Below are 25,673 nucleotides of genomic sequence, written 5' to 3'. Positions count from 1 at the left end.
TTGGCTCCGCCCGCTGCCGGGGGGCGGGGCCTCGCCGCCCGCCCGGCGCCAATTGGCGGGCGCCGCCCCCCCCCCCCTCACGGCGCTCCCGCCCTCCCCGTGAGGGCGGTGCCGGCGGGCGAGGGCGCGGCGGGTCCGCACCGGCAGCCCGCGGGTCCCGCTCGTCCCACTCGTTTCTCCGCGGAGCTACCGCTCCGTCACGGCCTGAGGAGCAGCCGCGTCCCGTCCCGTCCCGCCAACCCCGCGCCTGGGAGCCGCCAGGTAAACCCGGGAGAGCGCCCCGGGGGGGGGCTGTCGGGGGTCCCCGCTCTGAGGGCGTCGCACGAGGAGGCTGCTGCACTTGTAGGGTCTAGAGCCCGGGACCGGCTTTTATTGTTTTCGTTTGAATACCTTCCGGTTTATAATTTCGGCAAGCTGCAAAGTTGCTGTTGTTCCTTATTCTGCAGCATCACTTCGCTGCGTTTCGGGGCTGTGGATGGAACCTCGTGCCCGTCCCACCATCTTCACCTTCCCTCGGGTTATTCTTACAGGAGGAGTAATTCTTCATTTTTACATTAATTATTTGCTTTAAATAATAATAATTTTTTTTAAAAAGTCGGTCTTACATGGTACGGTGCGTTTCCGTAATGCAAAGCAACTTCCTGCATAATGAATTAACTCTTAGGAAACCTTTGCACCACTTTATTTAGAATTCTGAGTATTAATAGAAATTCCCGTTCTCATGTATCTTTCTATATTGTGCATCTGAAATGAGTTGGTCGGAGTTAAATAATTCTGCAGCTTTTTTTCCTCCCACTTCCACAGCTGAGGAAAGGGTTAACTTGAGCTTTCCTTGCATTAATAGAAGAGAGAGACTGTAGAAGTTGCCTTTTTTACAGGCTTTTTGCTACTGTTCTTAGAGTTCTTGCATGAGGCAGAACCCTGCATGTGTCCTTAACTGCATTTACAACAGGATTTCCTAAAGGCCAAAAAGACAAATATTAAATATCAAGTATAAAGCTGCAAAGAGGAGTCCTGTGCCCTTTCCAGAACGTAAATAAAAATATTTAACTTCTGTATGCTTGCAGTTAAGTCTCTTCTTTCATTTGTCTTTGCAGTAATAGGCATATACAAAACTGTATTTTAATGTGCAGAATAAGCAAATAAAATGAAAATGTATGAGAGTCCAAGAGTTGATTCTCTGTGAAGGTGTCACCACGTTTTAGGGCACCTGTCATCCCTTCACGCCTGGGTTGCTTCATGCTCACAGGTCTAATGTGGAGTAAACTTGTTACCAGTGAAGCACTCAAAATTTTTCCCTGTGAATTGCAGACTCAAAATTGTTGGAAAATAACTGCTTTTTTATTTTTCTTTCTTTGCTTTCCCAGTGTAATCATCCAGTAGAACTAGTCCTCAAAATGGTGATTCATGGATTATTGACGTTGCTGGTAATTTTACTCGCCTTAAGCCTATTTTATGGTGCGAGACCAGGGGATTATAATGCTCCAGCATTGACTTATCTCATCCAAACATATTTTTAAACCAGCTGCATGAAGTAGCAGGAGAAGTCAGCTTTGTATTTTATAACCATGGAGGTTTGCCACTGGTGCTGAACCTGTTCTGGCCTGGTTATTTCTTCTCCTAACAGCAGATATGGGAGATATTCCATGGCTTAAATATAATGGGTGGTGACGTGTGTCTGCACACTGATGGTGAGAAGTCTCCACCACAGAATCACCACAGTGGCACTGCTTGGAAGTACATCAGGGTGAGGGATCAGGACACAGTGACTGCAGGGAATGATCTTCCTTTGTCTCAGAGTGGCATCTTGGTTGGAAAGTTTGGGCTCGTGTAACCTGTGAAGGAGTTTTGTCCTTTAAAACTGGCTGTTTGGTGTGTTTTGCAGCAGATTTCATTTAGTTAGAATTGTTGTGTCAAATTGTCTTCTGTTTCACGTCTTTTTTTTTTTCCCTGTAGGAAACCTAAGAATTCTCTTGGTGGGTTCTGGGTTTTTTCTTTCTGATTTAATTCAGCTGCTCTTTTTAGAGGATGAAAGCTTACACCTGCTATTGTGATTTCTGTTTCTACCAACAAAACAAACAAAAAAAAAGAAGTGCTGGAAGAGCTTCTAGAGGCAGAAAAAAATTCAGGGCTATTTTGTGTGTTTTAAGCATCTTTTCTTTTAGAAAGTGGGTGATGCAAAGGAAACATCTACATGTAGTGTACTTTTAGTGACAAATCCACTTAAATCCACTACTATCCCAGTGTATTTTCTCTCCAATTCTCTAGAATACTTGCTTTGTCAGTCAAAAATTTGTGTGTGGCTTTTGAGTTCTGTTAATTATGTGCTCTGTTTAAGGTACTTCAGAAAAGGTCCAAATGGCTTTCCAGGTATGAATCCTTACAAAGCTCTTTGGCTGTTCCTTGAACATGAAACTCTTGGTTAATGCCTGCTGTTCTCTCCCAGCACATGCTAAAACAGTAATTTGAGCTTTTACTGTTTTTTTGTTGTTGCTATTTGGATAAAGAAAAAAACCCCTAAGTATCCTTTTTTTTTTCATAAATAGCGGAGCTGATTTTTTTAGGATGTTTAATACTGTCCATATATGCTTTGTGCTGGTGTTCAGCTTGAAGCTTGAAGGAATAAGGGTTTTTTGGAACTGATAATCCCAGCTAATCAGGGGTTGAGTGCCTTAGGACAACTCAAAAGCCAGATCTTCAGGATGAGAGTTGAATGATATCCAAGTGTTGTATTTCCTGGCTCCAAAGTATTATTGGTGGCCCTCAGCTGGGTCCTACATAACTGCAGTCAGATGTGCTACAGAAATGGGCAGAGCAAGAGGAGAGCAAAGCTGAGAGCAAAAGGAGAAGCTGAAGATTTAGGAGGAGACAGAACTGTATTTGAATGTGACCAAATTTTAAATATATCTTAGGCTACCTCTGAGATTTTGAGAAGCCTCTCTGTTGTATTGGAGGGCTCGATGGTGTGAATCCCACCTGGAAACAGAAAACTCAAAGGAAAGGCAGGTCATTCCTGCTGCTCTTGGGTTGGGATTGGAGCGTTTTTCACATCTGCTTCTCCCTCAGGGTTTTGAGAATACATCAGTTTTGTCAACTAAAGCCTCGGTGCTTGACTGTAAACACTTCCCACAGGAATTTTTGAAGTGCTGCAGGTAACAGAGACCAAAGCTTTAGCAAACCATGCGGTGAGAATTGCTAATAAGTCTTTCTCTTCTAGGCTTAAGTAGCCAAAGATGAGTCGTGGATTGTCAGAAAACAATAACTTCCCCTATGACAACAACCAAATGGTTTTGGATATGATCCTCTGTTCCCTCATTGGGGTTCCTCAGCCTATCAACTGGGACAGTGTGGCAAGGCTGGTCCCAGGATATACATCCAAAGAGGTGAGTTCACTAATAAGAGAACTTGTGTTCTTTAAGAAAGGCTTTATGGAAAACAAAATATTTTGGGGGGGAGGGAGGGAAACTGAAGTTAAGGGATTTTTGGTTCCTCAACTAATTTATACCTAAAGAACTGAATATGTTAAATGAGCAACAGATTGAAAACTGCATTCTGCATTTTACTTCATTAGAACTGATACAGAATAAGAATAAAAATTCCTGGAAATGAAAAATTAAAAAGTGGAATAAAAAGAAATATTTCAAATTACATAGCTAAGACTTTGATGAAAGAATGCCAGTACCCACTAACCTCATGTAGGTTTTTAGTATCCTAACTTGCAAACCTCATAACTTTCTATGCTGTTTGTTACAATTGTGAGGAAGTAGCAGTTCCAGACCTCTCTTAGGTAGTTAAGAGTTCAGTTGCCTCTTGCTTGATCCTGCAAGATGTGGATTTTTCTTTCTTTGGTTGGAATAGAGTTGGAAGAACCTTGTGCTTCCATACTCTTCTCTTTCTGGATTGCTGAATTTCCTGGTGAAATGCTTGGTTTTTTAGCAATAATTTTGACTTTTTCATTGCTGAGAGAGGAAAATGTCTTCTGCCCTTGTGATTCAGCAAAGCTGAAAGAAAACAAGCCAGTGGTTTTGACTTCCTTGCAAACATAATCAAGAGTGTCAGCTCACATTTATAGCATTGCTGTAACCTTGGATTGAGAACATAAAAATGAAGGATTGGGAGTAGAAGCTTCTGTGGAATGTTGCTGCCTCTCAAGGGCTTGGGAAAGTGCTTGGGGATGTCTCTGCTGTTCACCTTTCAATATGCACAAGTACCATGCACATTAAGCAAATAAAATAACAATTCAGGGAGCTCTCTCCTCATGTTAATTAATGTATTTGATTAGTACATGTCTGTTTACTCTGCTTTAAAAGAACTAAGTGTTTCAAATACGTGGAGGCCCTGTTTAAAGCAGTTACATAAAAGCAGAGATATCCATTTACTTATATATAGTAGACTGGCATCACCACAAATTTGAGACATGACTATCAGAAGGATGCCACTGTGTGCCCCTGGCCCAAAGGGGCAGGTGGCACAAAGCAATGTCTGCTAAATCAACCCCAAATAAATTAATCAAACCAGCTGCTTGAATGGAGCCCAACATCTGTGTCACAGGAGCATCACCTGTGGAATTAAGTAGATTTACTTGTAAGTGCAAATTACCTGTGTGCAGGACTCTGCTGAACCAAACCCATAATTGTATGGGTACAAATTACAGAATGGAAGGACTTTCTAGTTCGTCAAAATAGGGAATGGGAAGTTGATAGAACTGCAGTGGGAGTGAGAATTAACAGAACTGCAGTAGGAATTGGAAGTTGATAAAACTGTGGTGGAAATCACCGGTTCCTTTTGTCTGAATCAGAATAGAGGTCATAAAATTAAGAAAAAAATATTATTAACCAATTACTTTAGCTACTTCTAATGATATTTGACCATGTTTATGGTAAAAGAACGAGTTACAAAATGAGAATTCAAACTCTCCCCATTCAAAGTTTCAAAACTTTCCATTTTGAAAGTGGGGCTTAAAAGCACAGCGTTTAAGGAAATTGAAGTTGAAACAGGTTCTATCTAATTTTTTCTCTTTCTGTTAGAGTATTTAATTATGGTAATTCTTGTTTTACTGTGTGTTTCTGTACTTTCCTGATACCACTCCTCAACTAGGAACCATTGTAAGTTTGATATCAGTAACTGTTCCCATGCGGGAGATATGAAATACAGTATCCATCTCAGATCATAGTTATTACAAATGTGCTGAAAGCTACTGCTTCATTGTCCTATCATTTAATCTTGTGACAGTGTGCAAAAAGGTTTGATGAGCTAAAAAGCAGTGGAAGTTCACCTGTTGACAACCAGTATAATTCCCTGATGGCTGCTGGTGGGAGTCCTGTGGAATCTTTAGCTACGTACATCAAATCCTCCTTGCTCGATACACAGACAGAGTTTCAGGAGCCTGCTATTGGGCAGGATTCCATTACTATAACTGGTATGTTTTTAGTCATTCTGAAATATCTTGGCTTTGGTGATAATCAGTATGTGCATGCTTTTCTGTCCTGGGTGGTAAGTCCACCCAGGAATGATAGTTGTTCATCCTTGGAAAGTTAAATATCAATATCATGTGTATGCAAAGGCACTTTCCATGAGTTTAGTTTGAGAATCGATGCTTGCTTGGGTATTTTTAATAACTTGTCCTTCCAAAAGGCACAAATCCCTCTGCTGAATCCTCTGTTTAGGATTTTTGGTGGCGTGCTGTTAAACCTGCAGCACATGAAGCAGTGTTATTAAAATAACTAGAGAGTGTTGTGTGGAAAAGCTGCAGGAAGCTGAGGAGGTGATCCCTTCAGGGCAAACCTTTCTCTCCCAGCTCCAAGCCCTGTGTTTCCCATGCAGCTCCATGGCAAGATGGCTGTGTAGGAGTTGGAGAATAATGCAGCTAATTTTTGAAGCAAGACAGTCTTGTGATGACATATAATGTGTCTTAGTCAATTATATGTCCCAGTAATAATTTGGCAGAAGAGGGTGAGTCCTAATAGTTGTAAATTCAATCACAGCACAGTTAAATATTGTTAAGAATTCCTTAAGTACTTCTGTCAGAAGTTGTAATTAAATGTGTGATAGTTATTCTTTCATTTTCATTAGAGACTCAGATGTTTCAGTGCCTGCAGGACTTGATGTGTTGCATGAGAAATTTGCTTCAGTAATGAATAAACAATTTCTGTGTTAAAAATTAAGATCACAGTCAAGCACTTAAACAAAACATTCTCTGTTCTCATGTCCTTCACAGTGCTGCAGCTTTCACTGTTCTCTTGGCAGCAGAAAAACAGCTGTTTGAACTTTGGGGGATGGATAAAGTGTTTTTAATAACTCTAATCAAGGGGTGATACTGGAAAACTGTACATGGAGGGTCTAGACTGAAAAAAAATGCTTCCAATCAGCTTTCAATTATGTAGTTACATGCATGATGTGGAATAAATGCTGCTGGCACCCACAGGTGCCTATTTATAAGATTAGTGGCTTCCCAGGAGGCAGTTAACAAGCTAACTCTGCTTCTAGAACTCCTTAGACAATTAGTTCATGTTTTCTTTTTAACAAAGTAATACATGTAATGAGCATTAATGCAGTTAAGTACACGAATGTCATGTTTCCTACTACCAGATCTTAGCCTGAGATTATTCTCTGTTTTCTTTGTGACTTTGGCTAAACCATCTGCCCTGTTTGTATGTGATTTGTTGATATTAAATCAGGATAATTAATCTTTTTTCTCACAGGCTTGAGTGAACTCACCTGCTTAATGTTTGGGTATTTCAGAATTGGGGATTTGAGAAAAGCCTATTTGTAAACATATTTTGCTTAATTAATTACTTCCTAGTGCATTTTTTCCATGTTTGCTTATTGTAAGGATCAAGAATTTCGGGCCTGTTTGCATTTGTTTGTAGCCATGACTAACAGCAGGAAAAAGCAAATCGGACCAAACTCATTTTGAGCTGGATTCTGCTTTTGGCTGAGTGATAAAAGCTCATTTAATACTTGCTAATTGTAAGGCAAACTGCTGTTCAGTCCCTCTGAATGCATTTTGTGGCAGTAAACAAGCATATAGGATAGCCTTTTACCCAAAGTATTTATTACTAATTTTCAGAAGTCAATCAATCTGTAAGCTTTAGGAGAGGAAGAAAAAAAAAGACAGGAAAAAATGTGTGGTGAAGTTGCCTGTGTTGCATATTATTATCAGCATTATTTCCTTTAATAAATAACTTCACAGTGTCCAAAATAAACTTCTCAATATTTGCAGACAAAAATCCTTTATACCATATATTTTCCCAATCCCTTTTTGTAAAACTCTCACCTTCCCTTGCATTCCAAATCTCCCACCTCTGCTGCCTGCAGTGGCTGGACCAGCCCTTTCCAGGGTTTTACTGGGCTCTATCAAGTGATTTTTCCCATTTTATTAACTGTATTCCCTCTATTCTGGCCTTACTAAGCCCTAACTGGGCAAGGCCTTAGGCTGTATCTTTGAAGAAAGTTTTGTTTCTTCTGCCTCCAGTGGGATAATTTTTTTTCCAAAAGGGCAAAACTTCTGGGTTGCATATCATTTTTGCTATCAGTCTGCTGTAGTTATTTAGCCATAAGATGAAGAGGTCTATTTTAATCTTCTTCAGAGGAGTGCAGCCTCTTACGTTACACAAGAGGGAGAAGACGCTTCTGGAACTCCCAAAAATCTGAGAGAATGATGTAATCATGGAAAATAATGACTTTATGGGTTTTCATCAGGGGAAGACAGAAATGTGCCCTTCCATTGTTTAAAAAAGAATCGTCTTTCTGACCTGTAAGCAAGATTATTGAAGTTTCAGATTGCAGTGATTCATCATCACAGTGAAGGGTTTTTCATTGTCTTAACCCCTGACCCAGATTTGGTGACAGGACCTCCTGGACTTCACTGGGTTTTGTGTCCCCTTTTCACTGCTTGTGAAGACAACCTATTTGAAGTGCAGCTGTCCCTTAGTCCTGGAACAACCTCCATCTAGGACTAGTCAGATCTCATGGTCTGCTTTCTTTGAGCCTTGTTTTATATGATCAGCTGGTTTAAGCCACATGTGTGGAAGAACTTGGCAAAAACACCTCTTAAGAGTCTTCTGTGCTTCTCTTTGGAAGGGGCTTAATTTCAAAGCTGACACATTCTGGGCCAGAGGTGGAATTAGTCTCAAGTTGTTATGTCCTGGCAGCAAAGCCTTCTGGAAACAGAAGTTTTGATGTGGCAGAGTCTTAAGACTCACAATCCCACAGAGCAGCCAAGGAGAGCTGAAGGAATGGATTGTATTCCCAGATGGAAGGGCTGAAGGCTGTGAATCCTGTGCTCTGTGTTGAGACAGGACTGATGTGGATTTGTAGCCAAGTGTCTGGGCAAGCCAGCAATGCTGCTGGTGTGAGTTCCCAGTGCATGGCATTCAGAGCAGGAATTTGGGTTGTTCAGTAGCCCTTGTGGCAGCAGATTTGTTGTTTGCCGTGTCCCATTGCCCCACCGTGGCAGCCACACTTCAGTTGTGTTTCCAAGATGCTGAAGAACAGAAGGTCAGGCGTTTTTGTTCTAATGCAGCCCCTTTTTTCCTTACATTGAAGGAAGGCCCAGTGCAACCTCCACAAGGAATTCTTCTTCAGAATCTGAGAAAGGTCCTGTACATAACAGTGGAGAAAGCACTGAGGAAAGCCAGGGGTAAGGAGTTCTTTGTGTGTTTGTTATCTGGGGGATTGTAGAACTGACAGAAAGATGATGTCTAAAGTGCTCATGCTCTTCTACTACCAGAAAGAGAACAACTAATAAAAAGGGAACATCCTACTAAATGCTGTAAGAAAATTGGAAGCCTTACATTGCTACAGAAATATAAGAAGTTGGTTTGAGAATGTTTTGTGTGCAATAGGGATATTTATAAATCTGTCCATTGTGTTCCTCTGGGTGATTGATCACTGCTGTGGCAGGAATGGGAAACATAACCTGATTTTAAAAAGGAATGAAACAAGACTGAAGCTCAGGAATGTTTAACTTTAAAAAAATATTCTAGGAACATAAATTTGTCCTATGTAAAAGCAAGGAAAAAAAAGGTGCAAATGAAAAATTTTACCATGAATTCCAATAGCTGTGTGCGTCCCTTTGATACCATCACATCACTGTTTTCCATCCTGCATAAGTACATATAGAATAATGGTTGGTTGAAACCTAACACCAACTATCTGTAGAGACAGCATTTACTGATTCCAGCTTTGATATTAAGAAATAGCCATTTTAATGTACAATAAACCAATTTAATTTCCACAGATGGAAATTGCTGTTGTAAGCAGTTTTTGTCCTTGGTGCCTCAGTAACTTAGGCATATATGTATATATCTGTCTTATTATTTTAAGGAAACTAGAAAGGGAGAACAAACAAGTTCTCCATGTAATTCAGGTAGCATCCCATAACCAATAATTAATCTGCTATCTCCTGTCCTTTAATTGAATCACACAGAGGATATGCATCTGCCTTTTCCCCACGACAATGCTATCCAACAATAGCTTCTATTAATAGCTGGTATTAATATTAATAACTGCAATTTGTTTTCCTTATGGTGATAAAACCCTGTTAAGTGACACCAGATCCAGAGCTGGGGAGGTGATTGCTGGGATTTGATGTTACTATCTTAAGGTCCTAATTCAATTTATGGCTTTTCTTTTTTTTTTATTTTTTTTTTTGAGGCCAAATATGGTGATCCACGTGTGCGACGAAGCCAAAAACCTCAAAGAAGATTTTGTGTGCCCTCGAGACCTTTTGGTCTCGGAGATGAAGTACTTTGCCGAGTACCTGTCGGTGGACGCCCAGCGCTGGGAGGAGGTGGACATCTCCGTGCACTGCGACGTCCACATCTTTGACTGGCTCATGAAATATGTCAAAAGGAACACCAAAGATTCTGAGCTCAGTGAAATGCCCACTTTAGGTAAAAAAAAACAACGTGTAGAGCGTTTGTTGTGGGCTCGTTGTGTTCTGTGCTAATTGAAGATGGTGCAGCTCAGCCCCAATCTCTTTGTTTCTGGCTGTTGCAACACTCGCCAAGCTTCAGTGTAACAGAGGTCCTCTGGTGATTATAGGAGATATCTCTGCTTTTTCAGCTTTAAAGAAACATGCTGAAAGCTGAAGCAGTAAAAAAGCTCTGATTTTTGAGATCTGTTGTTTTTAATTAAGGCTCCTCAGACCTGACCAAGAACAGAATGGTAGTTTTACAATACTGATGAGTGTTGGGGTTTGTTTTGTTTCTCCTCTGCTCAACAATTGCAATGTTTTCTGTAATTTCCATGCAGTCTGATACAATGGTAGAAGAGCCTTTGCCTTTATGGATTTGAGGCTAGTTTTTAATTTTTTTATGAGCCTTTCCTACCACTTTTTAAAATATAACTTGCAATGCAAAGGTTGTGTTAAGAAAATCTCAGCTGGGTGTGACGGCTACAGATGGAAGTTAATCTTGTTGTATCATTTTTTTAATCATGTTCTCCCTATGAAGACTCTTTTTCCAGTTTTAATAAATTGTACTCTGGCCACCTAAATGATAAGCCAAAAGTTTGTTTCTTAAGATGGAAATGTTCTGTGTATTGGAAGATGGAATGACAGGTTGATTGGTAAAATGGTACTTAAAGCAGATGCTAAATGTGCAGAGGGAAGGGTGTGATAAATATCACAAAAATAATTAATGTAAAAAAACCCCAACCTTTTTGTTTTCTTTTAGAACCATCAAATGTCATATCAATTCTTATTTCTTCAGAGTTTTTGAAGATGGATTCATTAGTAAGTATTAAGAAAGATTGATTCTCTGCCATGAGGGCACAGTTAATTACCAGGTGTTTACCAGCTTGTTTATTGTGCATTGGCTGTTACATAAACAGGGGGTGCAATAAGAACATTTTGAAACTTTTACCACCTTTCCTATTCAGTGCAGTAATCCAATATTTGTGGAATCTCAATGCAATAAAACCTGAAGTCATTTCTAAATGTGACAGTGGGATCTTGGATTTGCCTTCTGATGGCTCATCCAAAGTAACATCACTAACTTACCTTCTGATAGTTTTATCCAAAAAGATTATTAATTAAATGATTATCTACGTTTTATATCCTTTTTCCCCTTGAACAACACTTGTGCAATTTAGGATCTGGTTTTTCAGCTCTATATAAGTAATATTTACTGATTGTTTGTTAAATGTTTGTCAAAAATCCTGTCACTGGGGGGACCCACAGCAAAGTGTTTAAGTTGAGATCCAACCAATACTATGTATAAGGTGTGTTATGGTTCTCCTTTTACAAGCACTTGGAAGGTACCACTTGTTGAAGATGAAACACTTGTGGAGTCTTGGTCTGTAGAAGCTTTTGGAGGAGAACATAAACTAACTCAGTCATGTTAATTCAGAGCCTCTTTTAAGCAAATCTGAGACTTTTTAAGTTGAACTGAAGTAGTTTTCCAAAACACCACAATTTAAAAAGTAAAAATCTTGAAGCAATTACTGTGTTTTTTGTCTAGAATTCCTTAACATCTGTGTTTCTGTTTTTCCTAGGTAGAAAAATGTATTCACTATTGTCACAAAAATATGAATGCCATTGTAGCCACCCCTTGTAACATGAACTGTATCAATGCTAATCTTGTTACACACATTGCTGATCTCTTCAGGCACAATGAGGTGGAAGAGCTGAAGGACAAAAGAGACAAATTTAAGAGGTAATTTTTGCTCTGTAATACACTACTGAAGTGCTGTTGAGCTTTTGGATCGTATTTCATAACAACTAAGCCTGTGGGGTTTGAAATTATATAGATACATTATATGGGAATATAAATTGTGTATCTTTAATGCAGAATATCACAATATGACTGAATAATTTTATATTAAAATTATAAGCAAAAGGAAAGGCCACACCGGGAATGTGGCATGGACAAATTATTCATGAATTCTCATGTGGTTAGAGTAAGGAATCTTTCTTGGGATGACATGCTCCTAATTAGTAGAGAATGGTTTGGCTTCAGCATCCTGAGAACTTGGATGTTTAGACATAGAATTCGGGATGACTGGAAGGCTGAATAGTTGTGATGGGATTCTGTATCATGCATGAGGATTCCAGCTTGGTCAGGATCAAGATAAGGGCTCATTACTGGAGTGCAGACTGACAGAAAGCAGAGTGAAAGTATGAGAGGATTTTAGTCAGTAGGGAAAGACATAATAACTTTTAGAATTAAGTGTAATTTCACAGCAGTATTCACTAATAAAAGGTCTTCTAGTCAAGGGAGAAGCTGACAGTTTATACTGGCAAGCAATATAATACAGGACAAAAAATCAAAATATCTCTTTTGTCACATCTGTGGGAAAGTAAGGGATTAACAGGATAATTTAAAGGAAAATGATATTAAAAGTTAGGTTCTGAGAGTGACTTTACTTACCAGAATATAATTAATCTCACTATAGATAAAACAACTTTCAGTTTTTTCTAATGGGTAAGCTGTGTTGCTGTCATTAACAGTAAACTTTTCTGCAAGAAGATTGAGAGACTGTTTGATCCAGAGTATGTAAATCCAGATTCCAGAGGAAATGCAGCAACATTATACAGGTATGGCCTTTTTATGTTGCCACTTCAGCTGCAAGGACAGTCCCTGTGTTTTGAGGTCCTGCTCTTACTCCTTTCCTTCCTTCTCTTTTCTTTTTTTCTAATCTAGGTGTTGTTTATGTAAAAAGCTGCTAACTAAAGAAACTGAAAGGAGAATTCCTTGTGTGCCAGGAAAAATCAACATAGATCAACATGGGAATATTGTCTATGTTCATATAAGGTAGTGACTATATATATATAAAAAATATTTCTTCAACTTCATGATTTTGGGTGATTTTACGAGATACTCATAAAATGAATTATACATATGTCAAGAGTGTATGAAACATCTCAACTTCTTGTATTACCTGGCAAACAAAAAAAAAGGGGGGGGATGATTATGATGATGTCCTTCTGAAATTCATTCAGCAGTGCTGCTGCTGCTGAAGGGAAATGGAAAAACTGCAGCCATGATTACTGGGAGGGCTATTTTGGGTTGTACTGCCTTAAATAGAAAATACTCAGCTAATTCTTTCATCAGAGGGTTTTAAGATGTGTGTAGTTGAAGACAAATTAAATTAAAGGCTGCATTTCTGTTTGTTAGTGAAGGGTAGTTCCACCTCTGCCAGCACAGAAAATCCAAGGAGTGTTTTCTAGCCTGACTTTGTACTGTCAAATCTAATATTCAACCTGCTTAAAGACTGCTATAAATAAACATTGCCAGTTGTTTTTCTGTTCCAAAGTATTTGTCAGAGGAGCTTCCAGGACCTATCCTGGATTCACTTGGCACAAACGTTTAATTCAACCCTGACTGTTTGATCCATGGTTGTGAACAGCTGGATTCTCTTTTTAATGAAATCAGTACGTGATCAGCTGCAGTTTTTTTCCTCCTTATATGCTCCCTTTAAGAAAGATGTGGGAAATTAATAATAGGAAACCTTTCTCTTTAGATCTGTTTTGTTCAGAACAACCAAACCAGTTCCATATCAGCTCCTGAGGCAACATGTATTTGGTGTCAGTCACAGCAGTTATTCCAAGGTGTGGATTAGTCTAAATAGAACCAAATCTCATGACCCTGTCCTGACCCATCAGGATCATTGGTGATTAACCATGTAAAGTTCATTAATTGTGTTACTTTCCTTAAGCTGTGTGTAGCTGCTCTGCAGTTCCTAACAGATAAATGTGCAGGGCTTTAAAGTTACTCAGAGGATTATTTAGGTTCTAGCTATTTGCCTTGTGGTACTCGTGACTGCTTTTGTACACTGAATTTGTTTACTGAGAAGTGATCCTGGCCACTAATGAATTCAGGCTCAGGAGCTAATCCAAACCCATCTTTAATGTCTTAAAAATAGGTTTCTATTTATTGGTCCTCTAGTGGTGCCTAGAACTAAATTCCAGTTGGAAATGCTGCTCTCTTAGCCTAGGTCAGGTGTATATATAACAAAAATGGTTCACACCAGGGCTTAAAACTGGGGGAAAATTGTATCTGCTCCTCCTGAAGGTAACATGCTCCACTGCAAGCTGCATATTCTCCTTTGAATTCTGAAGAGGTGTGTCTCATTTGATCACTAGGAAGGAACAAAGTCTGTAATTTTAAGATTAGAAGTGTCAGATCTGTACACTCATCAAAAAGACATGATCTTGTGTTTTCAAACTTGAATTCTTAACTAAGCAATTACTGTTGTGGTGCAGATATGCAGAGGATATTTAGCTGATAAATAGAAGATATTTAGCTTATAAATTTGCAGTATATGGATTTTTGAGATGAATCAAGCTGTAATTGTTATTAGTGATTTGTGGAAGAATAAAGGCTCTTCTGTCATGCTCTGAATTTAATAATGACTAGCTCACTTTGTATCCTTTAACTCCGCTGTAGATGTTTCACCAGTGGAACACATATTGTTCTGTTCCTTTTCCACCTCCCTGTTCTGGTGACAAGATAAAAACAAGAGTCATGACTCTGTGTGTGACCTGATGTTTGGCTTTTTCAGAGACAAAACCTGGGAAGTCCACGAGTATTTAATTGGCCTCCATGAGGAATTGAAGTCTTGGAGGGATGTTTATTGGCGCCTTTGGGGGACTGTCAACTGGTTGAGCTGCTCGAGATGTAACCAAGTCAGTACAATTTCACTTGGGCCTGTGGTGGGTGGCTTTTGGGGGGTGAGGAAGGGGTCAAAGCAGTTTGGAAAATATATGCTAGTAAAGCTTGGTGTATGTTCTTTATAGAGCAAAATTTTGACTTTGTGGATAATCTCGCCTCTCTCTCTCTCTCTCTTTTTTTCCTGATTTAGGCTTTCCTGTGTACTGAATTCTCCCATTGCCAGTACCATTCCCAGCCAGTTCTTTATCCAGGTGTAGCCAGTGCTCTGGGCTCAAGTGGGACAGGAGTGTATCCCTGTTGTAACCAGAAAGTCCTTCGGTTTGATCCCACAACCCTCCCAAAGGTACTTCAACACCAGCTCACTTGTAACAGAGCACAATATCTGGCAGGGGGGCAACAGTGTGTTATGAAAATAAGTCATTTTTCCAAATGAAAGGTTGTAAATTGTTGTCAGGACCTGGGGAGTTCAAAAGTTCAACTGTTGATATTGAACTTACTGAAATCAGTTCTTCCCACTAACTCTGGTATCTGATCCTCTGTGCCTGTGTATCCCAGGGCTGCAAAGTGAGGGATCACATGGTTGAGTTACCGTCAGCAGATGAGGATGGGGATGCTTTGCCATCTCAGACTACTCAAATACTGAATGATCTGCTGCATCACAGAGATGTTATAGTTGTTCCTTTCACTAAGGATGAGAATAGGTAAGAACATTGTATTGTGTTACTGAAATAACTTGGCCTTCCACACACACTGTGTGCTCGTTACATTTGAGTTCTCTCCCACCTGTAAATGAGTCATAGGACTTTTTAAAGAAAACTTGGTTTTGATTGTTTAGTTGGAAATTGGGAAGAGAAGAAGAAGTACTTTTTCCTTTTACATTTCAAGCAGGCATTTAGTCATTCAACCTCCATAAGCATCCACTCCTATCTTTACATTTTAATATTTTGTTATCAAAATGTTATGTGGCTGACTTGGAGGTCTGTCTTCTCTCTCACTGCGTGATGAGTAAAGAGAGACTGATCCTGAAGCTGTGAAATAGAAATATTCATTTTTGTTTTATGTATTTCTCTCCAAGTGATTCTGGTATTGGGCTTGGGGATGAAAAAGGCCTTGAATGTGATGTGCTTGTAGAGCCAAACACTCCGTGGGGTCCCAAAACCGGAGAAATCAATGCTGTGAGTGCTGACGTTTTTTCCTTCTCTTATTTCTGATAATGAAGATTCTTACAAAAATACTTTGAAGAAGTTGTTGGACAACTTTTAATTAAAAAAAAAAACAACAACTCATACACTGTTGGAGGAAGAAACACACCACTGAGCATTGCAGGATAGCACAGATACAAAATACCTGGTTGGTGAAAAGGCAAAACTTCTGCCATGTCTGTTGGAAATATTTCTGCATATCAGAGGGAATTTTCTTTGTCTGTGCTTTCTACCCCATTCTCAAACTGATGATATTTAAGGATCCAGTCATACTTGAAAATATTTGCCGCATGATGTATTTTAAAAATTGCTGCCTTGTTTCTGCCTGCTGATGTATCTGAGGATCTCCACCTGACTTCTGCAGGTCCATAAGTAAAGAACAGTAACTTGGGTTGTGTTTTGGTTGAGGGATTTTTTTTCTCCTCCAAAATGTTACTATAACATAATACTTGTATTTTTGAATTCCACTCACTTTTAAAAAAAATTCTAATTATTATTAGTTCTTTAACTTATATCCCTTTCTCTCTCCTCATGTCTACAGTTTCTGTCTCTGAAGAACTGGGCTTTACAGCTGGTTAGTAAAACATTTTATTAATAATTTTAATTATTTGGTCTTCTGTACTAGCAGAGAACTAGCTCTGATTTTTGTCTTATTTTCTAATTAATTAGGAAAATGTATTTTCTTACTTTTGCTTTAAATTGGAGGCTGCAGAATGGCAACACTTCTTACAAGAAAGTATAAAGTGTGTGTGAAGTACTACTTTTTTGAACTTGTTAAGCTTTATCATTTCTCATGGATTCCTAGGCACACATTATCACTTAATTTAGATATATGTGTGTATTCAAACAATGTAAACATCACATTAATATTTCCATAATTGTGTGCTGATGGAAACTGTTCCCTGGGAGCCCATCTGTTGCAGTATTGTAGTTTATGATGATAGAAGATAAAAAACCAAAGGTATTGGGAGGAGTTCACAAAAACCAGCTATTCCAGACCAACTAGCAATAAATTATGAATGCAGATAGCTCTGGTGTAATCTGGGTGTATTTGTAGGGCACTGCAATTATTTAATTACTGTATTTAATTACTGAATATCTCAGCATTTCAGGCACTTTGCAAGATGCAGCAAGCCTGAGCAGAACCCTTTGTAAACTTGTATTTTCCTGTGTTCTCTAATTAAGTGACTTGCTCAGACATTTACTACCATAAGAAATTTTCTTATTAATTAGAAAAATAGTATAACCAGCAATACATTGGATTTTAAATGTGGAATCATACAATAGTACAGGTTGGAAGGGATCTCTGCTGGTCATGTTATGTGTTCCTTCCCAATTTCAAAGTTAGATTCAACTTCCAAGCTATACTGCTTTGCCAAACTTTGCTATACTGCTTATCCAGCCAAAGATGGAGATTCTTCACCTTCTCTGGGCAACCTATTAAAATGTTGGACCACTTGGAAGAAACAAAAATTAAAATATCTAAACATTTTACGCAAAGATTTGAAAGTCCTTTCTCAACACTTGAGAGTTGTGTCCTCAGACCCGACTGTGCACACAGTTACCTCACTGAGATAGGGAGCTGTGCTGGAAATCAGCTCCTTCAGGACAGGTTTAATCTGTCATTTAATAGAAATCAAACCTCACTTTTAATCTCTAAACTCTCCTCCTGTTGATTAGAAACAGCAGTCACTGTTATCTGAGGAGGAGGAGTACACCACTGGCTCGGAGGTCACTGAGGATGAAGTGGGGGATGAAGAAGAAGTGTGCAAGAAACCAGGTACAACAAGTCTCTGCAGTCCTCCTCTCTGGGATTTAGAGACAGGGAGTTGAGGCAGCAAAAATCTTCTATAAGCAGATTTTGAACATTAGGCATTAAAAAAAAATAAAAACTAATGTTACTTGAATTTTATTTCTATTTTTTTCTGTGATTAGGTACAAATTACCCCCCTGCTTGGTGCCATCAGAAATTACTGGCAAACAAGGAAAGCTGCAGCTGTTCATGTCTGAGATGTCCTCAGAGTAGCTCAGGAAACTGTCAAATGACTTTTATGAGATTATACATAATAAATGTTGACAGAAAAGGCAGTAGTTACATGACTGTTTTTATATGCAAAATATTCTTTGGGTTATATGCTGGAGTGATTGGGGAATGTGGCTAAAACTTGTGTCTGCGTTGAAGATGATCTCTGTAGGATCTAAAAAGATTTTTGTTCCTTTTATTTTTTTTAATGTGATAAGGGGTTTAGGAACATGGACAACCAAAAAGCAGCTTCTCCTTTTCACCCTACTAAAGGGTCACTTGAGCAGAGGCAGTTGTTTGTTCCTTCTGTCTTAAAGGGATTGGAGATGCACCAGTCTGTTAAAAAATACACACGTTGAATGAAAATTTGGTCTGATTGAGTTAATATGGCCAAAAATGTAGCTTGTATGTGCACTTATTTTTTAATTTAAAGAATTTATGCTGTTGCATGTAACCACTCTGCATTTTAAATATACCTTTGAGTTCCTGTACACTTCTCATAGAAGAGCATTTGAGTAATGTGCATTAACATGCCTGCAACACAAAGAAAAGGAAAATAACCTGTTAATTTACACTTTTTGTAAAGGGATAGAGGGGAAAAAATTCCTCTGTAGCTGTGTAGTTGAGAAATTCCAAGTATCTGTGATGGTATGAGTGGATATTTCTTCCGTCAGCAGGGAGAAAGGAGAAATTAAAGAAATCCTACAGGCACCCAAAGAAAGTGCTTTCTTCACCTAGTGTTCAGAAAAGGGAGAAGCCATCTGAGAAGGTAAAATCCTGGCTGTGAATCCAGGCTCTTGGGCTGGGTTGCTTAACAGGGAATTCTCTCTAAGTTTTAAACTTGATCTTAAAACACACTTAATGTGATTTTCTTTCTTTGATAGCCGAGTTCCCGAGATGCATCCCCATTCATGTAAGTCATTTCTCAAGCCTTTAAGGACGTATTTTAGTATCTCCCTCTTTGTAAGCAGCTACTTGATGACATGGTGTGTGCATCTTTCTTTTCCCACCCAGTGTGAGCATGCAGCAGAACAAGTGGGATGCCTCCAGGTCGCTGAGATACAACCAGGATGCTCAAAGAGAAGACGGTCTGTTCTTGCACGAGTTTAGTTTTCATAAAGTTTAGGATCATTTTCTTTGCATAACGTTTTCTGTAAGAAACAGCCAGTTTTCTTCAAATGTAGCTGCTTGGACACGTTTAGGTTGAATTTAATCTCAGACACAGCCATGGGTTTTTGGGTGTTCATGTGATTTGTGTGCTTTATTTGGAATGTCAGCACATAACCTACAGAGTTTGTAGTTGTGTCATCTCATGACTATGCAAATAATTTTATTGCATCCATGTGGCATTTGTTGCCTGTCTGTGCAGATAAGAGAGAAACATCCACTTCTATCTCTTTCTTAATCTCTCTGACTAAAATATTATTCTGTTCATTTGTTCTGCCTTTTTTTTTAATCTCTCCTGAGACTCTTGTGCATTTTTGCTGTTTTGAAAACTTCTACCTCCAAACCATTTCCATAGATTTTTATCTCAGTGTATTGCCTGAGGTTGATTCTGGTATTTGCCAAGAAGGTTGCTGAGACTAAATTATCCTAAATCATCCATCAGGATTATTTAGGATCTTGGGTGTTCAAGATTTTTATAGGAGCTGAAAAGAAAGTTAATTTTACAAATCCAGCATCACTCATTTATGTGTCTAATTCTTCTCTTTGTATTCAGTAGCAAGGAAAACCTCTGCTCTAAATATCCTTTCTTATTTCTGACAGATCAGAGAAGAATGTCTGAGATTACAGGGCATTTAATAAAAATGAGACTGGGGGACCTTGATCGAGTCAAGTCAAAAGACAGCAAAGAAGTAAGATTTGTTTCTAAGATTTGCAGAGTTGAAGGGAGCCTTAGGTAACCAAAACATATAACACAAATGAAAACACCACCTATTCAATACTTAAGCTAAAGAACTGAATTTTATCAACCTTCATTTTGTCCCAAGCCTGATCTTTTGGTGGGATTATAGTTAAAAATAATATTTCAACTTCACCCCCTTTAAAAACCAGTCACGGAAAATAGGATGGGTTTAAAAAATTCAGTCCTGGGTTGTGCTAATGAAACGAAGTATGCCATAAATTCTGCTGGATATTAGTGATTTTTATGAAAAGTCACTGATGGCATTGAAATAATGCCAAAACTTGATGATTTTTTTCTGGATTCCAGTATGCAGGAGGCATTTATTCCAGGCTGGAAGCTCAGATCAAGGCCTCGGCGCAGGTCAGTGCACGGCAAAACAATGCTGAGAAGAACGTCAGGTAAGAATTGGAAATGAAAGGAAGAAGCAAAACATGGATTTCAGGTGGAGGTGGTGGTGGGTGTTTAAAGAAAAACATGCCTTATTTCACACTTTGTCAAATGAAACTGGAGCTAAGAGAGTGAAACTCTTGTGGCTGTGCTGGAAGAACTGCTTTGCGCCTTCTGTGTTGGGAAGTTCACTCCAGCTCCAACATAATTTTTTTGCTGAGTTATGGGTAACTGGAAAAGTGTTAGCCAAGATTTTTCAACCTATTCTTTGTCCTCCTTCCAAAAACAAACCCCAAAAAACCCCACACATCAAAAACTCCTACATTAATAATGTAAAAAAAATATAAATACGCTTCTTTTGTGTTTTCAATCCAGGTCAAAATCCCGTTTTGGTCAAGGCCGTCCCACATAAGGAGTCATGACCACCCTTTAGCCAGAATTCCTTACTGCTTCCTGAAACTCCACTGCACTCTTGACATGGAGAATGCACATCTCTGAAAGCTTTCCAGTGACTTATTTATTACTTTAAGCCTTGTAAATTATTTTGTGCCATAAATGAATGCAAATCCAATAAGGTCTGTACTTATTTTAATTGTAAATATCCTATTTCTTAAATTTAAATTGAATTGCCTTTTTTTTTCTTTTTTTTTTTTTTTAAGGCTACTGTGTTAAGTTGCATAGAAAAGATTTTATAAATCTGCAGAATTAAATTATCAGACTAACTTTATTTATGGGGGAAGACAGAAATATGCCTTTTGGTGTGCCAGAAATACTGAAAGGGACAAAGCAAGACTACTGAGCTCTGAATGCACTCAGCAGCATGAACACAAGTCTCCTCGTGTATTTATGTTGTGTGGTGTTTGATGGTCCGTTTTAGGTCAGTCTTCTGGGGATTTGCATTTAAAGTTCATGACAATACCTGTGACTTAGACTAGTTGAAGCAAAATTTTGATGCAGTTCTGAGGCTTCATTCTGTACATGACACAACTCCATCCATCTGGATGTGGGCAGCAGGTAGGGACCAGACCTCCAAAGCTGAAATCAGTGCCCTGGTGATGCAGCTTTTGCATCTTGCATGGGAACCACTTGCTTTACTTGTGTCTGGAATTAATACTCATCCTCATTCCTGACTCCCCTTACAGTGTCTTGTTCCCCTCCAACACCCAGACCTTAGGATGCAGAGCAGTTTTATGGATGCTATGCCACTGTTAATTCTGCATCTTGCAGCAGAGGTGTCTCATTACAAAGGTTTGTGCATGTAGGTCTTTTTTTGGGGTCTAGTTACTCTCTGAAACCTGCCTGGATAACACCGTTTAGAAGTCAGGTGCACTTTCAAATTCTGTCTTTGGAGCAATAGAATACAAGTTTGTCAAACCCAGGGCTACCAAAATGAAATAACTTGCCTAGAAAATACCTTGCATATTAGCAAAGAAAGTGGCAATAATAATAATAATAATAATAATAATAATGGCTGAATTCAAGGAAACACATTCTGACTTTTTGAAACAGGTAGAAAGAGCACTCAGGGAAAGCTTATTCCAGCTCATGGCTGTACAATAAATTGAGTTTGGAATTAAGCCAGCGAGATCCTGGGTGGGAGGGCGGGGTGGGGTAAGGAGAGGGAGGTTGTTTAAATGCACTTCCCTCCATTTGGGCTTTTTTTTTTGTTTGTCTTGTTTCCTGATGATTTTCAGTGGGTGTTAGAAGACTAGGATAGCAATACTTGAAAATCCTGCTTTCAAGGGGGAAGATTTTTATTGAACCAGTTAAAAATCAGTGTTGTTCGTGTGTTTTGTCCAATGCTGTAGCAAATTGGGAGCCCAGTGAAACCAACAGGCAAAATTGGATATCAGTGGCTTTGATTTGGGGCAGGAGTGCTTTATTCTGTATCAACTAAATCAGGTTTTATGAATGCCCCAGGCCTGGTTGCAAGTACTGATGCAGTTTGAAGCACTTTTAGTAAACACTGGAAAACTGATTGTTTTTTGTTGAAAGTATTATAAAATCCACCAGGTATGAAAATGCAGTAGAATAAGTGTTTTGCCACAATTTTGTGACTTCTGATATAGAGGAGTGTTCCAAATTCCCATGGTAAACTTGGCTGTGGAAGTTGCAGGCTGCATGTGTGTGTGTGTTTAGTTTTCATAGAACTACTGACTAGAAGAGAAAGGAAAATTCTGCTGGTTTTGTTCTGTGGGGAAGTGCCAGTTCTACGTGCCAGTATTGTTTTATTCAAAAACATTCTTGAGCATATAAAATAACATACATGATGTGCAGTTTATCTTTTTTTTTTCCCCCCCCGTGCCAACCACCTTGAATTTTTATCTTGTGTTAATTTTGAGAATTTGTCTTGGTTTAATGGAAATAAACATTATTAATTTAAGAAGTGTGTGAGTTTTTTATAGATGCTTTTAAGAGCTGAGTTATGTCTCAATCATGCCATATGTATTTGTGATTAAATTGCAGCATCACAGTACAGGCTTTTTATCTGTGAAGAACAGGATATCATTAAATGCAAAGCTACTACAAATCTACATGAACTTAAAAGAATTTTTATCTGCGTCGAGTTTTGAAGCTGGATTAAAAATTCATGAGTGAGCTGCCCTCCAAATGACCCAAGTATGCAAAATATTAAACTAAGCTATGTTTAAAAAAACATGTTTAACACTGCCTTGCACTGCCACAGTGCAGATTGCACCGTTTAAACAGTCTGTTAAATCTATGAATATTATTATTTGCCGTGATTCTGTTTCTAGAAATTGCTACGTGGATGCCCTGTATATGTGCAGGTGGTGTATTGGGAAGGCTGCAATGTCCATTCTGCTGTCCCACCTGGGTATAAATATCTCCCTGCCCTCTGGAGCTGTGCCTGTTCCCTGGATGCCTAGAAATCTTGGAGAAAGGGACAGAATTTTGAATTCAGCAATGAGTCCAAAAGATGTGTTTTGGAGAAATGTGGACATATGGTTGCCCCAGTGTGTGAACAGCGTGGGTGGTTTTGATGTGACTGAGAACACACTTTTCTTTGCCAGAAGGGAATCAATTTTTTAAAAAGTCATTGTTCCCTGTTCTTGCTGAGTGTACCTGTGTTGGGGGTTGGGAAACTGCTCCTGTGCATCAGGTGCTTGAGCCATTATGTGAAGTTTTTTTCTTTATTTCTTAATAATTGTGAAATCATTCAGGTTGGAAAAGACCTCCAAGATGGAGTCCATCTTTTAGGAGGTAAAGAAGGCTTCACTCATGTTCAATTTATTTATTATAGATTTACTGCTGAGTCCCCTCCTGGTTATATCTATAAATAAAACCAGCCAAAGGCTTTTCCAGGCTCGAGGCCAAGTGACTGCCCAGAATTGCTGTGTCCCTGAGCTTCTGTCTTTGAGCATCACGGTGGTGGAGGCTGAGGGAGCCATCAGCAGCTGACAGAGTTGCCCAGCACTCCTCTACTTTGGGAATCACACGGGCTTGGAATGTTAATTTGATGGGAAGTGCTGCTCTTGCCTTGGACCAAGACCCTCCCAGCGAAACAGCTTCTAGAGAGCGGGGTAACAGTGTCGTGCTGCATCCGAGCAGTGGTTCCCATTCTACCCCTGCCTGTGGGTGAACTTTTAACTTGTGTTTAGTCTTGCACTGAGTTTATGCACAGGAGTGACCTTCCTCCTTCAGCTCCTGGGCTGCTCCCCCACAGATAAACCCCATGGGGGATCTTTCTGAAGTTTTATTCCCCTGAGGTCCTGGGCCCCTTCCCATCGCTGAGCTTCCAGTGCTCTGGGAGGCCCTAGAGAACAGTGATGCTGCATTGCCTTTGCTCTCATTTGGAATATCCAAAAAGTAGATCTTCATTAGTGGATTAAGACTTTCCAGCACATGAACATTCCCAGTGGTCAAGGGGGTTGGTTGCTAGAAGAACCTTTGGTATAAATACCAGCTTATGCAGGCTCTGACCTGGCTGTGATGGCCCAGAGGGGTGTGGTGCTGTTTGGGGAATGAGATCAGGGCTCTCTCTTCTTCCCAGGAGGCATTTTGTGCACAGACCTGCCACATAAACTTGCTAAGGCCTGGCCATCATGGACACAGGGAATGATCAGGCCAGGAAGGAAAATTACCTAGTACTGACACCATTGAATGCACAGTCATGGCTGGATGGGGCCTTTGTTCAAGAGACATGGTGCCCGTGTTGAACTTCTTTTAAAAAATTTTTAATTGCTTCTTCTTGAACTGCTCCCACATTTCAATAATTCAAGGCTAGGACACAATGATAATTTTATTTTTAGTTGTTACGTGCAATTTTATTGTATTTCGTGTTCTCATTCAACCTCCAGTAATTACTTCAGTATCCACAGTGACAAAACGTGGCACAAACATGAGAAGACCTTGGTGTGGCAGCAGTTCCCTTGCTGTGTAATCAGCTCCTCCTTCCAGTTGAAGGTGTATTTACCTGCAAATGACACATCTCATCATGGAGTTTGTTTCAATCATTTGTAGCCTTTGAAAGTTCTCTACAAGCTTAAAATGTTGGTTGCTTTTGGGTACATTGAAGTGAAATGTTTTAATACTAGGGCACACTTCAGAGGTGTCTGCTTTCCTCACATCAAATAGTAACTACTATTTTCACAGCAGGAATTCTGTATTTATTCCTTCTGGACCAGAGTGATGGGAAGATACTCTGCCACCACTATGAGATCAAAAGGAGCAATGCTGGTTTTCTTTCCCAGGGAAAATGGACGTTTTTCTCTCATATTGACCAGGACGTTTGCTAATTTATTCTCATCTCTATTTCAAATGTTAGAATAAAAATACACTCGCCACTTTTTGTGTTACAGCACAAAATGTCCATTTCCTTATTGGTTTATTTTATTGCCCAAAAGGACTTTGATCTGCCAAGCTGCCAATGATAAGCACATTATATAGTTGGTGGATTGCTCTCGAAGGCTTATTCCAGTCTTTTCCTTTGCTCTCAGTGAAGCATTTGTTAAGGAGATAACTAACATATGATATGGCAAATGAGATGATTCTTTACAAGTTTTCTATATGAGAAACAACCATCTGGTTTTGCCTTCAGGAGGAGATTTTTTCTGCAGTGCTCATGGCGCTTTCTAGAGCTCTGGTTTTTGCTTTGGTCAGCTGGGTTACCTTCACCTGTCTTGAGGCACAAAGTAAGTACTCCTATTCTTTGTGAGCATTTTACTGCTTTTATTGAGATGGAACAAAATTAAATGTATTAAATCCATACAAATCACAATCCTAGAAAGTCTGAAATATATTGATTTGTTGCCTGATAAACTAATGTCTAAACAAGCCATCTTGGTACCCATGGAAGTGGTCTGGGGGCTTTCAGGAGCTCAGTGCTGACAAGTTGAAAACCATGCTCTTTTCTTTGAAATTTTGGGGGTTTGGTTATTTTATATTATTATTTTATATAGTTATTTTATATATATTTGCATCAGACCTTAGAAAAAATACCTAGGCTGAAGTTGAGCCTGAGGATGGATAGTTTTGAAGTTGGGATCAGTAGAATTCCCTGCTGTTGCTATTCTGCT

At 39.2% G+C, this 25,673-nt stretch overlaps 2 protein-coding genes across 8 annotated transcripts in view; both read left to right on the top strand.

Annotated features, from left to right (window-relative positions):
- Positions 1 to 132: 132 nt before the first annotated feature.
- KIAA1841 (KIAA1841 ortholog) lies at positions 133 to 22,519 on the top strand. 7 transcript variants are annotated; one of them, XM_027693371.1, is made up of 22 exons: positions 135 to 261; positions 902 to 1,066; positions 3,218 to 3,383; positions 5,233 to 5,419; positions 8,548 to 8,641; positions 9,658 to 9,896; positions 10,680 to 10,738; positions 11,500 to 11,660; positions 12,434 to 12,541; positions 12,648 to 12,758; positions 14,509 to 14,632; positions 14,809 to 14,961; positions 15,174 to 15,319; positions 15,694 to 15,793; positions 16,362 to 16,394; positions 17,501 to 17,600; positions 18,518 to 18,612; positions 18,728 to 18,756; positions 18,858 to 18,931; positions 19,611 to 19,699; positions 20,056 to 20,147; positions 20,512 to 22,519. In XM_027693371.1, the coding sequence occupies exons 3-22, from the start codon at positions 3,234 to 3,236 to the stop codon at positions 20,546 to 20,548; spliced, it is 2,181 nt and encodes a 726-aa protein (XP_027549172.1). In that variant the 5' UTR covers positions 135 to 261; positions 902 to 1,066; positions 3,218 to 3,233; the 3' UTR covers positions 20,549 to 22,519. The 7 variants fall into 7 exon arrangements, 6 of the variants coding, with proteins under 6 accessions (XP_027549172.1, XP_027549171.1, XP_027549170.1 ...); XM_027693370.1 differs by having other exon boundaries at positions 879 to 1,066; XM_027693369.1 differs by lacking the exon at positions 902 to 1,066.
- Positions 22,520 to 25,175: 2,656 nt separating this feature from the next.
- The window catches only part of LOC113972314 (protocadherin Fat 4-like), a 36,940-nt gene continuing 36,442 nt past the window's right edge, over positions 25,176 to 25,673 (top strand). The window contains exon 1 of the mRNA XM_027693247.1: positions 25,176 to 25,289. Coding sequence (XP_027549048.1) covers positions 25,220 to 25,289 — 70 coding nt within the window. The 5' untranslated portion in view covers positions 25,176 to 25,219. The remainder of the gene's footprint in view (positions 25,290 to 25,673) is intronic.

The sequence above is a fragment of the Neopelma chrysocephalum genome, unplaced genomic scaffold, assembly GCF_003984885.1.
Source record: "Neopelma chrysocephalum unplaced genomic scaffold, ASM398488v2 Primary Assembly neopelma1_91, whole genome shotgun sequence".
Classification (NCBI taxonomy): Eukaryota; Metazoa; Chordata; class Aves; order Passeriformes; family Pipridae; genus Neopelma; species Neopelma chrysocephalum.
This window is presented reverse-complemented; position numbering and strand designations above follow the sequence as displayed.